This window comes from Bufo bufo, chromosome 4 (assembly GCF_905171765.1).
Source record: "Bufo bufo chromosome 4, aBufBuf1.1, whole genome shotgun sequence".
Lineage (NCBI taxonomy): Eukaryota > Metazoa > Chordata > Amphibia > Anura > Bufonidae > Bufo > Bufo bufo.
In genome coordinates, this window is record NC_053392.1 from 586620957 (window position 1) to 586638201 (window position 17245).

Consider the following 17245-nt stretch of genomic DNA (forward strand, 5'->3'; position numbering starts at 1 on the left):
TGTTTAATAGATGCAGGTCACACCTCTGGGAACTGCACCAAGCTCCAGAAAACATGGTCCACTGCCCCCATCTTGCCAGGTGAGGTGGCCTCTAGCTGTTGCATTCAGGCAGAGAATGATTGGAGAGGCAGCCCATTTCTTTTCTATGAGAGTTAGCATGTTCAGCTGTTTCTGTAACTCCAAAAGTAGTGAATGAACGGAGAGAGTTGTGCAGATGCACGGCCTGGATGTGGAAGCTAGAGGCTGCCTCACAGGGACCTCTGTTCTGGAGATGATTATAGGTCCTAGAGATGGCTATGCCATAAATGTCAGTGTTGGGAAGACCCTTTTATGCAGGTCTTAACGTTTCTTTCATCTGACCTCATCAAGTTTGCTGGGCTACCATAGCTATTTGTCTGGATGATGGTATATATATTGTACATATCAGGGATTCAATTTTCATGCTTCATCCTGCAGTTTCCCCACCAATAGCTGTCCTCTATACATATTAACTTGCAATATGAAATTTAATTCTGGGGTGACATAAGCCTAAATGGGTTTTCTCATGAATCATTTTCACAGCGAAGTCTTGAAAGCTGTTAATACCTATAGTTTGCACTGTTTCTAGCACAAAAAAATACCTTTTCTTTATTTTTGCTTCTATGTTTGCTACTAATCTTTGCTTCTGGGTGCAGGTTGTGAATAAAACCAGTCTCCTTCCCCCTCTGGCAGTTGACAGTATTGTCTCTTCTTACTGCTCCTTTGCTACTTATCTTTGCTTCTGAGTGCAGGCTCTACATAGAATCAGTCTCCTCCGCCCTCTGGCAGCTGACAGTATTGTCTCTTCTTACAGCCCCTTTGCTACTAATCTTTGCTTCTGGGCACAGGCTCTAAATAGAATCAGTCTACTTCGTCCTCTGGCAGTCAACAGTATTGTCTCTTCTTACTGCTCCTGTAAAGGACATCTGCTCAGCTATACTGCCATGCTACTGCAGATGCTCTTCCTCTTCCCTGACAACAGGGCAGAAAGCTAATTCTATTGGCTGCCCTGCACTGAACAGAAGACTGCTATGCTGATACCTAGATAAGAGTGATTGAGCATGTGTGTCCACTAGCACTCAACCCAGTAGGTGGACCTGCACGCTGCTATACATCTGAACACCAGGTGGCGCCATACTATGTAGGGAAATGTCATCACTCTTCACTCTATCACTTTCTAGCAGCATGTATATGGTAAACATGCTTCATCTGTTTACAACCTATTCAATGAATACAATATCTACACTGCGTGCAGAATTATTAGGCAAATGAGTATTTTGACCACATCATCCTCTTTATGCATGTTGTCTTACTCCAAGCTGTATAGGCTCGAAAGCCTACTACCAATTAAGCATATTAGGTGATGTGCATCTCTGTAATGAGAAGGGGTGTGGTCTAATGACATCAACACCCTATATTAGGTGTGCATAATTATTAGGTAACTTCCTTTCCTTTGGCAAAATGGGTCAAAAGAAGGACTTGACAGGCTCAGAAAAGTCAAAAATAGTGAGATATCTTGCAGAGGGATGCAGCACTCTTAAAATTGCAAAGCTTCTGAAGCGTGATCATCGAACAATCAAGCGTTTCATTCAAAATAGTCAAGAGGGTCGCAAGAAGCGTGTGGAAAAACCAAGGTGCAAAATAACTGCCCATGAACTGAGAAAAGTCAAGTGTGCAGCTGCCAAGATGCCACTTGCCACCAGTTTGGCCATATTTCAGAGCTGCAACATCACTGGAGTGCCCAAAAGCACAAGGTGTGCAATACTCAGAGACATGGCCAAGGTAAGAAAGGCTGAAAGACGACCACCACTGAACAAGACACACAAGCTGAAACGTCAAGACTGGGCCAAGAAATATCTCAAGACTGATTTTTCTAAGGTTTTATGGACTGATGAAATGAGAGTGAGTCTTGATGGGCCAGATGGATGGGCCCGTGGCTGGATTGGTAAAGGGCAGAGAGCTCCAGTCCGACTCAGACGCCAGCAAGGTGGAGGTGGAGTACTGGTTTGGGCTGGTTTCATCAAAGATGAGCTTGTGGGGCCTTTTCGGGTTGAGGATGGAGTCAAGCTCAACTCCCAGTCCTACTGCCAGTTTCTGGAAGACACCTTCTTCAAGCAGTGGTACAGGAAGAAGTCTGCATCCTTCAAGAAAAACATGATTTTCATGCAGGACAATGCTCCATCACACGCGTCCAAGTACTCCACAGCGTGGCTGGCAAGAAAGGGTATAAAAGAAGAAAATCTAATGACATGGCCTCCTTGTTCACCTGATCTGAACCCCATTGAGAACCTGTGGTCCATCATCAAATGTGAGATTTACAAGGAGGGAAAACAGTACACCTCTCTGAACAGTGTCTGGGAGGCTGTGGTTGCTGCTGCACGCAATGTTGATGGTGAACAGATCAAAACACTGACAGAATCCATGGATGGCAGGCTTTTGAGTGTCCTTGCAAAGAAAGGTGGCTATATTGGTCACTGATTTGTTTTTGTTTTGTTTTTGAATGTCAGAAATGTATATTTGTGAATGTTGAGATGTTATATTGGTTTCACTGGTAAAAATAAATAATTGAAATGGGTATATATTTGTTTTTTGTTAAGTTGCCTAATAATTATGTACAGTAATAGTCACCTGCACACACAGATATCCCCCTAAAATAGCTAAAACTAAAAACAAACTAAAAACTACTTCCAAAAATCATCAGCTTTGATATTAATGAGTTTTTTGGGTTCATTGAGAACATGGTTGTTGTTCAATAATAAAATTAATCCTCAAAAATACAACTTGCCTAATAATTCTGCACTCCCTGTAAAGGCGGGAAAACCCCTTTAAAGTATGTCCAGTATTCCGAACTGGTATATATACCATTATCAACAATATAAGGCAAGGCCATCGATTACTGGCCTCTCTCTAATAGTCGGCCTCAATAACTCTGCCCGTACACCCGTACAAAGCAATAATTGCGCGCCAAGGTCACCGTAAGGGACAATAGAAACAATTACGGTTCTACAAATAGGAAGAAATTGAAATCTGGCCTCTCCTACAGCGTCTCGCTTAGGAGACACTCCACTTTTTTTTCTTCTTTTTTTTTTTGCAGACATCTTAATCTTTCTGGTAATATGATTAGTAGCCTCATGAAAAATTTAAAGTGTATACCGTGCACATTGAAGGGAATAACTCCGTATGATGGATGGTTTGTTTACAGTGCAAACTGGACAAACACATGGAAGATGAATAATGTACAAAACATATAGAAGGGGGTCTATCCGGGTCTGTAGAGGAACCGAGGCAGCAACCGGGAGGCCTCTTCTGCAATGCAAATAGTAATCACCTCTAACAGATTATAGAAAGCCGCCAGTTGCCTGGGGATATGGTAGAAGTATCTTTTAGCGGAAGAAACATGGTTAGCATGTGGGCCATAAAGCAAAAACATATGCATATTGTCAATAGCAGCACCTGTTCAATTAGGTTTTATTCCAGGGTGGAGAGTTGCTTTCGGCCCCTAGGTGGCAATACTATCAAATACTTTTTGCAACCCGAGTACTTAATGATTAACAACTCTCGCCCACTTATCTAACACACTCAAGGCGGCTATTAAAACACAACACAACTGATTTCATTATAGATTCTTTTAATAAACATTTATGGCGTCTAATCTGAAAATAAAAAAAAATAAAAAATAAATTGGAATTCTTGTTTTAAGACTCGGTCACCAAAAAATGGGTAATGAGGAGCCGCAAAGTGCAGGTTAAGGCCTCATGCACACGAACGTATTTTGTTTCCGTGTCCGTTCTGTTTTTTTTTGCAGGTAGGATTTGGAACTATTGATTTCAATGGGTCCGCAAAAAAAAACGGAAGTTACTCCGTGTGCATTCCGTTTCCGTATGTCTGTATTTCCGTTCCACAAAAAAAATGTCCTATTATTGTCCGCATGATGGACAAGGATAGCTGTTCCGTTCTGCAAAATACGGAATGCACGCGGACGCCATCCGTGTTTTTTGAGGTCCGCAAAATAAATACCTAAGGCCTCATGCACACAAACGCATTTTGTTTCCGTGTCCGTTCCGTTTTTTTTGCAGATAGGATTTTGACCCATTCATTTCAATGTGTCAGCAAAAAAGCGGACAGCGCACCGTGTGTTGTCCGCATCTGTATGTCCGTTCCGTAGCCCCGCAAAAAATATAGAGCATGCCCTATATAGGCATTGTTACAATTCATCCGCAAAAAAAAACCCGGATGCAACTCAGATGTCACACGAACGTCATCCGCATTTTTTGCGGATCTGCATTTTGCGGACCGCAATATACATACAGTCTTGTGCATGTTGAGCTATACGGCAATGTGTAAGTCGCTCCACATTTCATATAAAGTATTTCAATGATGTCGCAATACAACATGCTGCGACGCGACAGTCGCAATAAATCCATGTAAGTCGGATTTTCTTTGCAGCTCTCGTGTCGCAGTCGCAGCATGTCGCATTACAGCGCCATTGAAATACTTTAAATGAAATGTCACCATGTAGCCCCACCCTTTTGTGTTGCGTATTCTGAAGCCGTAGCTTAAGGGGCTGTTTGCATCTCGTTTAGGCTGTACGTCAAAAGCGTATACAGTTGCACAAAGTGAAAACCGTATTGAAACGTATGACTCGATGTAGGCCTTGACTATCGCCGGGCAAACATAGCTCCAAAGTACATACTTTTGACTCTTTGTCACTGTTTACGTTTCTGTACATTTTTTTTGTCACGTTTCTCTGTCCTGCCAAAAAATAAAAAAGGTAACGAAAGAAACGTACATGTTTTTGCTCACATTTCCGTCAATGAGAGACGGATGGAAATGTAAGACGTTACGTTTCCATCTATTAAATGTATCAGTTTTGTGTTCACGTGATACCTTCAAATCTTCATTTAAAAAAAAGGAAAGGATTCACAAAAAATGCATGTATTAAAAAAACTAAACAAAAAACGGCACAAACATATTGAACCATATGCGTATCAACTGTATATGTTAAAGGGAACCTGTCACATTGAACATAGTGTCTGAGCTGCAGGCAGCATGTTATAGAGCAGGAGGAGCTGAGCAGATTGATGTATGGTTTTATGGGAAAAGATTCAGTAAAACTTGTCATTTATATTTCAATTCCTGCTCATTTTGGATTTTGAAGTCCAGGAGGCGGTCCTATCAGTGACTGACAGCCTTCCCTCTATGAGGAGGCGGTCCTATCAGTGACTGACAGCCTTCCCTCTATGAGGAGGCGGTCCTATCAGTGACTGACAGCCTTCCCTCTATGAGGAGGCGATCCTATCAGTAATTGACAGCCTTCCCTCTATGAGGAGGCGGTCCTATCAGTGACTGACAGCCTTCCCTCTATGAGGAGGCGGTCCTATCAGTGATTGACAGCCTTCCCTCTATGAGGAGGCGGTCCTATCAGTGATTGACAGCCTTCCCTCTATGAGGAGGCGGACCTATCAGTGACTGACAGCCTTCCCTCTATGAGGGGGCGGTCCTATCAGTGATTGACAGCCTTCCCTCTATGAGGAGGCGGTCTTATCAGTGACTGACAGCCTTCCCTCTATGAGGAGGCGGTCCTATCAGTGACTGACAGCCTTCCCTCTATGAGCAGGCGGACCTATCAGTGACTGACAGCCTTCCCTCTATGAGGAGGCGGTCCTATCAGTGACTGACAGCCTTCCCTCTATGAGGAGGCGGTCCTATCAGTGACTGACAGCCTTCCCTCTATGAGGAGGCGGTCCTATCAGTGACTGACAGCCTTCCCTCTATGAGGAGGCGGTCCTATCAGTGACTGACAGCCTTCCCTCTATGAGGAGGCGGTCCTATCAGTGACTGACAGCCTTCCCTCTATGAGGAGGCGGTCCTATCAGTGACTGACAGCCTTCCCTCTATGAGGAGGCGGTCCTATCAGTGACTGACAGCCTTCCCTCTATGAGGAGGCAATCCTATCAGTAATTGACAGCCTTCCCTCTATGAGGAGGCGATCCTATCAGTAATTGACAGCCTTCCCTCTATGAGGAGGAGGTCCTATCAGTGACTGACAGCCTTCCCTCTATGAGGAGGCGGTCCTATCAGTGATTGACAGCCTTCCCTCTATGAGGAGGCGGTCCTATCAGTGATTGACAGCCTTCCCTCTATAAGGAGGCGGACCTATCAGTGACTGACAGCCTTCCCTCTATGAGGAGGCGGTCCTATCAGTGATTGACAGCCTTCCCTCTATGAGGAGGCGGTCTTATCAGTGACTGACAGCCTTCCCTCTATGAGGAGGCGGTCCTATCAGTGACTGACAGCCTTCCCTCTATGAGGAGGCGGTCCTATCAGTGATTGACAGCCTTCCCTCTATGAGGAGGCGGTCCTATCAGTGATTGACAGCCTTCCCTCTATGAGGAGGCGGTCTTATCAGTGACTGACAGCCTTCCCTCTATGAGGAGGCGGTCCTATCAGTGACTGACAGCCTTCCCTCTATGAGCAGGCGGACCTATCAGTGACTGACAGCCTTCCCTCTATGAGGAGGCGGTCCTATCAGTGACTGACAGCCTTCCCTCTATGAGCAGGCAGACCTATCAGTGATGGACAGCCTTCTCCCTATGACTGTGTATACAGAGATAGCTGTCAATCACTGATAGGACCGTCTCCTGCAACTTCAAAACCCAAAATGAGCAGGAATTTAAATATAAATTAAGTTTTACTGAATCTTTTCCCATAAAACCATACATTAATCTGCTCAGCTCCTCCTGCTCTATAACATGCTGCCTGCAGCTCAGACACTATGTTCAGCCTGACGGGTTCCCTTAAAAAAAAATAAAAAAATAAGAAAGATAATCACAAAATAGCATACTTTTCTATTGTATTTTTCATGTACATTTAAGGTTGAGTTCACATCACCATTAGTTATTTCTACCTGGTCTTTTTGACGGAATCTGTGACGGAGGGGCCCCAACATGTTCAAATTTTTTGCGGTGCGGACGGTTCACGGACCTATTCAAGTTGAGTGGCTCTGGATCTGTCTGTGGAAACTGCATGGATGTTGCCCATGCAAAATGCAGTCCCCAACGCACGGAATGGCTGGAACACGTTCGTGTGCATGAGCCCTAAGGGTCCATTCACACGGTGTGCTGTCCGCATCTTTTGCGGACCCATTTTGCGGACTTGTGAATGGACCCTTATACTGCAGTTCTGTGGTGGCAGATCTACAGCGCATACGCCCTTGTGGATTTACCTGCAGACCATTTTCGCACAGCGGAGTTTCCATGTGGGTTTTTGGGCAAGTTTTCCGCACCAAAACCTGGCCAGAATCCGCTCCCAATCTGCGCTATTGTTCATGCGGGGAATTTTTTTTTCTTGCTGCAGGATATAAAATCAGTATGTTCATTCTTGGTGTGGATTCCGTGTTGCAATTCCCATGGAAATCATTGGGAGACTGAAAAACCGGATTCAACAACTGCATAAACAAACAATAGCGCCAAAATTTTAAATCTCCTTCTACAACTGCGCAAACATAATCTAAAGGAGCTGCCTGACCTGGGCTAGGACTACATGGCGAGATGTTTCACGTGGCAAAGGCAACATGTTTCACGTGGAAAAGGCGGCATGTTTCACGTGGCAGAGGCGACATGTTTCACGTGGCAGAGGCGACATGTTTCACGTGGCAGACGTGACATGTTTCTCGTGGCAGATGCGACATGTTTCACGTGGCAGAAACTGTCAGAAAAGTCACGCTTTCTGCATCTTAACTGCAGCTGGCTGCCGGGTGACTATTTTAGAGCTCTGAGAACACAACCAAATCACAGAAAAGTTGCCGATAAGTTGCAGTCAGATGTGACCGGAATTGTGGTCAACAACAGTAAAGTTGAGCGCGACTTGGGACCCGAAAACTTTTTTTGCCCATTGCTCTCCAGAATGTATCTTGATGAGACTGAGGACCTCACAACAGAAATCTCTAGCAAATCTCTGACCAAAGTGCAATTGTGGTCTAATGGAATTGTGACTGCAACCCCTGCAGTGCACACTAGGGAGCGCTGTTGCTTTCCTTTAGCATGGCAATGGTTCCCTCCAGTGCTAATGCAGCCGGAGTATGTGGCTTGTATTCCACTGGTAGGACTACAAGACTTCATATCCAACAACCATTGAACGTGCCTACAGTAGCATGCAGTAGTACAAGTAAGGCTCTGTTAACACCAGCATAGTGGTCTCTTTTAGAAATGGAAACTCCAGTGCTGTGCCAGATCCATCACAGCGCCTGATGAACCCCACTGACTTATAAAGGGTCTGTCCTTTTTCACAGGAAGAATAGTGCCGCCCTATTGTTCCCGTCAAATATGACAGAATCTCCAGCAGATCCTCCAATGTAGATAAGAACAACATAGCCTCTGTATCCTCATGATAGGTCATCAGTATCTGGTGGGTGGGGGTCCGACTCCCAGCACCACTACTGATCAGCTGTTTATACTCCTCAATTTTGAAATTGCAACACCACAAAGGACTAGTTGTATGAAAATCGAGGAAGTGGCGGGTGTCTCTAAGATCTGCAAATGATAACATTTTCAAGCACCTAGCTCCAATCTGTGGCATGTGGAAGGGCATAAAAGCCTGACTGAAAGCAAAGATTTTGAGCCACGGGAAACTTCAAAAATCGGTTCAAGTCATGTGGGATGATTGTGCAATGCCTCCTGTTCAATGATGTTCCAGTTATCACCACCTGTGCCAAACTGAGAAGGACAGGATCCCTGAACTGAGAGACCTTGGTTTATCACCACGTCCTAGGCCGTGATGTCAGCACCGTTCCAGATTGCTGGGTTGGGTGGGAGAACGACGACAAACTGGAATGACAGCAAGAGGTGCAGAGAGGAGAACCTCTGCAGGGATGGATCATCTGATTAGAAGACTGGTGCGTAGTGATCTATTCTGTACTGCAAGTGAACTTGGACATCACATCCCAAGCCTTGAGTGGCAAACACTGTGTACACAAACCATCAGAAGGCGTCTGCACGACATTGGGCTACAAGCCAGATGTCTAGCTACAGGTGATCCATTGACCTCACGCCACCGATCTCAAAGACTATCATGGTGCACACAAGACACAATGGAGGCTGGAAGGGAGGTCTATGCTCTTCAGAGATGAGTCCTTCTTTTTTCTCGGACATAGTGATATCTGGAGATTGGTCTTGAGACTACGTGGGCAACACCACGAAGAGTCCTTCACAAGGGAACGTCACACTGGTCCTACTCCCAGGATTATGGTGTGGGGTGGCGTAACGTACGGTTTTCAGACCCTTCTAGTGTTTATTTTAGATACAGCTCAGTCTTACATTAATTTGGTTGTGGAACCAGTGGTACGGCCAATTCTCCAAAGTGTCCCAGAATCTACTTATCTATCCAATCTATTTTATATCTGTCTATTCCATATGATCTATCTAGTTATCTATCTGATATCTATCTATCTGATATCTATCTATCTATCTATCTATCTATCTATCTATCTATTATCTATCTGATATCTATCTATCTATCTATCTATTATCTATCTGATATCTATCTATCTATCTATCTATCTATCTATCTATCTATCTATCTATCTATCTGATATCTATCTATCTATCTATCTATCTATCTATCTATCTATCTTTCTCATATCTATCTATCTATCTATCTGATATCTATCTATCTATCTATCTATCTATCTATCTATTATCTATCTATCTATCTATCTATCTATCTATCTCATATCTATCTATCTATCTATTATCTATCTATCTATCTATCTATCTATCTATCTATCTTTCTCATATCTATCTATCTATCTATCTATCTATCTATCTATCTATCTATCTGATATCTATCTATCTATCTATCTTTCTCATATCTATCTATCTTTCTCCTCTTGACTTCTACACTGGATGATTTTTCCGCTCGTCGCAGAGACAAGAATGGGGCACCGGTGGAGAAATCACATTAGAGGTAAAATGAGCTTGCTGAATGGAGAATAGCTCTGAGATGTCAGTTTCTCCATACCACCGGCCATGTGTTTCTGTGCTGTAGTTCTGGTTCCACTTTATTCTGATTATGATGACCGCTCTGCCTCCCCTCCAGATTACAGCTACAGCATGAATTGTGGGGGTTATGGTTTTAAGAGCCGGGACAAGCTACTGGAACTGATCGCAGTGTGAAGTGGAGCCAAGCCATTACCTCGCTCCTAATTCATGATGAGATACAGAGTGCCAGCGAGGACTACAACTTTGGACCGTCCTTTTACCTCTCTGAGGGACAGAAAGTCGATGTATGGTGTCACGGTACAGGTGGACTTGGACATGAATGTGAAAAAGGTGTAACATGGGTTGGAAAAACTGTATAATTGCCAGATGCCATATTTATTAAAGGGAACCTTAAAAGCACATATTAATAGCCTATATATGGATATTCTATAAAAAAAATTAAATAGAAAAACCGAACGGTTTTTTAGAACCTACTAATTTTTTAAGTCATTCCATGTATTTTTACTTTCTGTTTTGGTTGTCTCATGAAAACTTTCAAACTTTAATACTTTTGTAATTGTATGCAATTAAAGGGGTTTTCCAAGTGTTTTTCTTCTCTCTGCTCACCAATCTCAGCGCTTTTCATTGTATAGTGGCTGCGCTTGGTATCGCAACCCAGCTCCATTGACTTCAAGAGGGATGAACTGCCATACAGTGACTGGATAACACCGCCATACAGTGACTGGATAACACCGCCATACAGTGCCTGGATAACACCGCCATACAGTGACTAGATAACACCACCATACTGTGACTGGATAACACCGCCATACAGTGACTAGATAACACCAACATAACAGTGACTGGATAACACCGTCATACAGTGACTGGATAACACCGCCATACAGTGACTGGATAACACCTCCATACAGTGACTGGATACACCACCATACAGTGACTGGATAACACCGCCATACAGTGCCTGGATAACACCACCATACAGTGACTGGATAACACCGCCATACAGTGCCTGGATAACACCACCATAACAGTGACTGGATAACACCACCATACAGTGACTGGATAACACCGCCATACGGTGCCTGGATAACACCACCATAACAGTGACTGGATAACACCACCATAACAGTGACTGGATAACACCGCCATAACAGTGACTGGATAACACCACCATACAGTGACTAGATAACACCGCCATACAGTGACTAGATAACACCGCCATACAGTGACTGGATAACACCGCCATACAGTGACTGGATAACACCACCATACCATGACTGGATAATACCACTATACAGTGACTGGATAACACCGCCATACAGTGACTGGATAACACCACAATACAGTGACTGGATAACACCGCTATAGAGTGACTGGATAACACCGCCATAGAGTGACTGGATAACACCGCCATACAGTGACTGGATAACACTGCCATACAGTGACTGGATAACACCGCCATACAGTGACTTGATAACACCGCCATACAGTGACTGGATAACACTATCATACAATGACTGGATAACACCGCCATATAGTGACTGGATAACACCGCCATACAGTGACTGGATAACACCGCCATACAGTGACTGGATAACACCGCCATATAGTGACTGGATAACACCGCCATGGATAACACATTCATACATTGACTGGATAATACCACCATACAGTGACTGGCTAACACCGCCATACAGTGACTGGATAAGACCGCCATACAGTGACTGTATAAGACTGCCATACAGTGACTGGATAACACCACCATACCATGACTGGATAATACCACTATACAGTGACTGGATAACACCGTCATACAGTGACTGGATAACACCACAATACAGTGACTGGATAACACCGCCATAGAGTGACTGGATAACACCGCCATAGAGTGACTGGATAACACCGCCATACAGTGACTGGATAACACTGCCATACAGTGACTGGATAACACCACCATACAGTGACTGGATAACACCGCCATACAGTGACTGGATAACACCACCATACCATGACTGGATAATACCACTATACAGTGACTGGATAACACCGCCATACAGTGACTGGATAACACCACAATACATCGACTGAATAACACCGCCAGAGAGTGACTGGATAACACCGCCATAGAGTGACTGGATAACACCGCCATACAGTGACTGGATAACACTGCCATACAGTGACTGGATAACACCGCCATACAGTGACTGGATAACACCGCTATACAGTGACTGGATAACACTATCATACAATGACTGGATAACACCGCCATATAGTGACTGGATAAGACCGCCATACAGTGACTGGATAACACCGCCATACAGTGACTGGATAACACCGCCATATAGTGACTGGATAACACCACCATACAGTGACTGGATAACACCGCCATACAGTGACTGGATAACACCACAATACATCGACTGAATAACACCGCCAGAGAGTGACTGGATAACACCGCCATAGAGTGACTGGATAACACCGCCATACAGTGACTGGATAACACTGCCATACAGTGACTGGATAACACCGCCATACAGTGACTGGATAACACCGCTATACAGTGACTGGATAACACTATCATACAATGACTGGATAACACCGCCATATAGTGACTGGATAAGACCGCCATACAGTGACTGGATAACACCGCCATACAGTGACTGGATAACACCGCCATATAGTGACTGGATAACACCGCCATGGATAACACATTCATACAGTGACTGGATAATACCACCATACAGTGACTGGCTAACACCGCCATACAGTGACTGGATAAGACCGCCATACAGTGACTGTATAAGACCGCCATACAGTGACTGGATAACACCGCCATATAGTGACTGGATAACACCGCCATGGATAACACATTCATACAGTGACTGGATAATACCACCATACAGTGACTGGCTAACACCGCCATACAGTGACTGGATAAGACCGCCATACAGTGACTGTATAAGACCGCCATACAGTGACTGGATAACACCGCCATATAGTGACTGGATAATACCACCATACAGTGACTGGATAACACCACCATACAGTGACTGGATAACACCGCCATACAGTGACTGGATAATACCACCATACAGTGACTGGCTAACACCACCATACAGTGACTGGATAACACCGCCATACAGTGACTGGATAACACCGCCATACAGTGACTGGATAACACCACCATACCATGACTGGATAATACCACTATACAGTGACTGGATAACACCGCCATACAGTGACTGGATAACACCACAATACAGTGACTGGATAACACCGCCATACAGTGACTGGATAACACTGCCATACAGTGACTGGATAACACCGCCATACAGTGACTGGATAACACCGCCATACAGTGACTGGATAACACCGCCATACAGTGACTGGATAACACCGCCATACAGTGACTGGATAACACTATCATACAATGACTGGATAACACCGCCATATAGTGACTGGATAACACCGCCATACAGTGACTGGATAACACCGCCATACAGTGACTGGATAACACCGCAATATAGTGACTGGATAACACCGCCATGGATAACACATTCATACAGTGACTGGATAATACCACCATACAGTGACTGGATAACACTGCCATACAGTGACTGGCTAACACCGCCATACAGTGACTGGATAAGACCGCCATACAGTGACTGTATAAGACCGCCATACAGTGACTGGATAACACCGCCATATAGTGACTGGATAATACCACCATACAGTGACTGGATAACACCACCATACAGTGACTGGATAACACCACCATACAGTGACTGGATAACACCGCCATACAGTGACTGGATAACACTATCATACAGTGACTGGATAACACCGCCATACAGTGACTGGATAATACCACCATACAGTACCTGGATAATACCACCATACAGTGACTGGCTAACACCGCCATACAGTGACTGGATAACACCGCCATACAGTTATGGGATAACTGCCATAGAGGAGGATCAGACTCCAGCAGCAGACGCTCCTTTTTCCTCCTTAGCAGGCTGTGTGTCTGAGCTGATACCAATCAGTTTAAGGCCTCATGCACACGACCATATGAATTTTGCGGTTCGCAAAAAACGGATCCGCAGAAAATATGGATGACGTCCGTGTGCATTCCATATTTTGTGGAACAGAACAGCTGACCCATAATAGAACAGTTCTATCCTTGTCCGTAATAATAATAATAGGACATGTTTTTTTTTTTTTCAGAACGGAAATGGAATAAACACTGAGTAACTTCTGTTTTTTTTTTGCGGAACCCTTGAAATGAATGGTTCCGTATACGGTCTGCAAGAAAAACGGCACGGACACGGAAAGAATAAACGTTCATGTGCATGAGGCCTAAGGCAGCATTTACATGACCATTTTTTGCTGATCGAATGCAGACCCATTCATTTCAATCGGGCTGCAAAAGATGCGCACAGCCCACCGTGTGCTGTCTACATCTGTATGTCCGTTCTGCTGCAGCCTCTCTCCTCCTCCTCTGCTGGCTGCTGTGTTTGAAATTCAGCGAGTAAGAGCTCATGCACACGAACGTATTTTCTTTCCGCTTCCGTTCCGGTTTTTTTTGCAGCTCGTATGCTGATCTGAACCATTCACTTCAATGGGTCCGCAAAAACAACGGAAGGTACTCCGTATGCATCCCGTTTCCGTATTTCTGTTCCGCAAAAAAGTAGTGCATGCACTATTAGGGCTCGTTCACACGACCGTGCCCGTATTGCGGACCGCATTTGTGGATCCGCAATACACGGGTCCCGTTCCATTCATTTCAATGGGTGCGCAAATCCAGAGATGCGGAACGGTGCGGAACGGAACGGAACACTACGGAGTGCTTTCTGAGGTTCCGATCCGTGCTTCCGCACCGCAAAAAGATAGAGCTTGCTCTATCTTTTTGCGGAACGGAGGGATTGCGGACCCATTCAATTTGCGGTCCACAGCACGGGCTTCACACGGTCGTGTGAACAAGCCCTCATTGTTTGTAAATCACGGTCCGAGGCCCCATTCAAGTAAATGGGTCCGCAAAAAATACGGAACGCACACGGAACACATCCGTGTGTCATCTGTATTTCATCCGTATTTTGCGGATCCATACTGTAGAAATGCTATGCCCAGCCCATATTGCTCATGTGTTTGGTGATTAATAAGTTACTGTTTCCGATCCGAAAAAAAACTGATCAAATGCGGAACCCATACGGATATGTTTTGTGCAATAACGGAACGGAAGAGGACTTAAAAAGAGAAAAAAAAAACTTAGATACAGAACAACGGATCATTGAAAAACGGACCGCAAAACAACAACGGTCGTGTGCATGAGCCCTAAGTGATGATGTTCCTGCCTGTTCCGGCCACTGGTGACCTGGTTAAAATGTAAAAAAAAAAAAGTCACCTCTCTGGAGCCGCCCACACTCCTAGGTGGTGCCCTAGGCACGTGCCCTCAAGTGCCTAGTGAGAAATACGGCACTGCCTATACACAATCGATACCAAATATTGGTCCAACTGATGCCATGAAGACATATGCCAGGCGCATGGGGCCCCATGGAGACATCCGATGTATATGGCAGGAGCTTTTCCAGAGCATACACTGAATGTAATTCTAGAAGGAACTCTGCTAACAGCCTCATAGGTTAACTGGATCAGAAACCGCTCCACACCTGTCCACAGGTGGTGTCTGGTATTGAAGTGAATAGAGCTGAGCTGCAATACCACACACAACCTGTGGACAGGCGTGGCGCTGTTTTTGGAAGAAAGCAGCTATCTTTTTCTAATCTTGGACGCCTCGATGGAACAAGAATTCGTATTCTGAAGATCATAAGGACACTGCACTAGGTTGTGGTGGACGGTGACGTCTCCGGCTGCTCTGAGTGGCGTTAGGTCAAAGAGTTTCTGTTCGCTGGAAATGATCAAAATGAGAATTGATCTCTAGATGTCAATAGATCTCACGTTGGTGACTTACTACAGAAATTGGGCGCAGGGAGAGACCTGCCGAAAGTGTTCTGGTCATTTTCAATTTATCCATCTGCTGGCACAGCATTCTTATTCAGCCTTATCAATGGCTTCACTTTCAATTATACGGCAGAAACTTTCCTCTTATGTGAAGTTGGGGGAAGAATTGTCTGACTTCATTTAAAATCGTTTGGGAAGTAGAATTTGGGGATTTAAAGGGGTTCTCCTATGTATAATGTAAAAAAATTTAAATCAAACATAATCTAGTACATGACAAGCTCTTTCTAACAAAGCTAGAACCAGCCCTGGACCTCACATGGATCACCCTTCATTGCTCTGCTAGATTTATTTCAAGGTGGCAGCCCAGGGGGCGTGTCCTTTATGTGACAGCTGGTGGCAGTTGAATGCAGTGATGAGCGGCAGGGGCAATGTTCGAATTTGCGACATTTCGCGAATATTTGGGCGAATATTCGTCATATATTCGCAAATTCGTGATTTCCAGTCATTATTTTCTTGATTGTGAAAATCGGCAATTGGAAAATTCGCAATAAAAATTTGCGATACGGAAATTTGTGATCCGCGCAGATCTTTAAAAATGTGAAAAAAAATTTGAAACGGATCCGCTCTTGCAATGCATTTGTGAGACGGATCCGTATCCGGATCTGTCTACAAATGCTGTCCGTTTGCATGCAGATTGCCGGCGACGGAACTGCTTGCCGGTGTTCTGTCAGAAAACCTTAAATCGTCAGATTCCCTTACCCCACATGACTTCCGGGGGGGTGTGCCTCCGTGGAAGCGCAGTACCACGGCAAGGCGCCTCTGTGCAAGCGCAGTTAAAATTACAGTGAGCGTTGACTCACTGTACGCGCGGATTGTAAAATCTCCTTACCCTCACTACACAGCGCGCTTCAGATTCATGGCTGGCTGGCTTCAATCCGCGCGTGTGCGCTCTGAGGGGTAAGGAGATCTGACTGTCTTTTGTCTTGTTAAATCTCGTTACCTGAGCACGCGCGGATTGAAGCCAGCCAGCAATGAATCTGAAGCGCGCTGTGTAGTGAGGGTAAGGAGATTTTACAATCCGCGCGTGCGCAGTGTGAGGGTAAGGAGATTTAACAAGACAAAAGACCGTCAGATCTCCTTACCCCTGAGAGCGCATGTGCGGTTGGGTGCACGCGCGGTTTCCGTGCGCGCGTCCATGAGTCAACGCTCACTGTAATTTTACCTTACCCATGCCCTGGTACTGTGCGGAGGTCACGCGGGGTAAGGGA

At 44.8% G+C, this 17245-nt stretch overlaps 1 protein-coding gene across 1 annotated transcript in view; it reads right to left on the bottom strand.

Moving 5' to 3' along the window:
* USH2A (usherin) overlaps positions 1-17245 on the bottom strand; it is a 1179609-nt gene that overhangs the window by 77256 nt on the left and 1085108 nt on the right. Inside the window, exon 65 of the mRNA XM_040430191.1 lies at positions 8838-8896. Coding sequence (XP_040286125.1) covers positions 8838-8896 — 59 coding nt within the window. The remainder of the gene's footprint in view (positions 1-8837; positions 8897-17245) is intronic.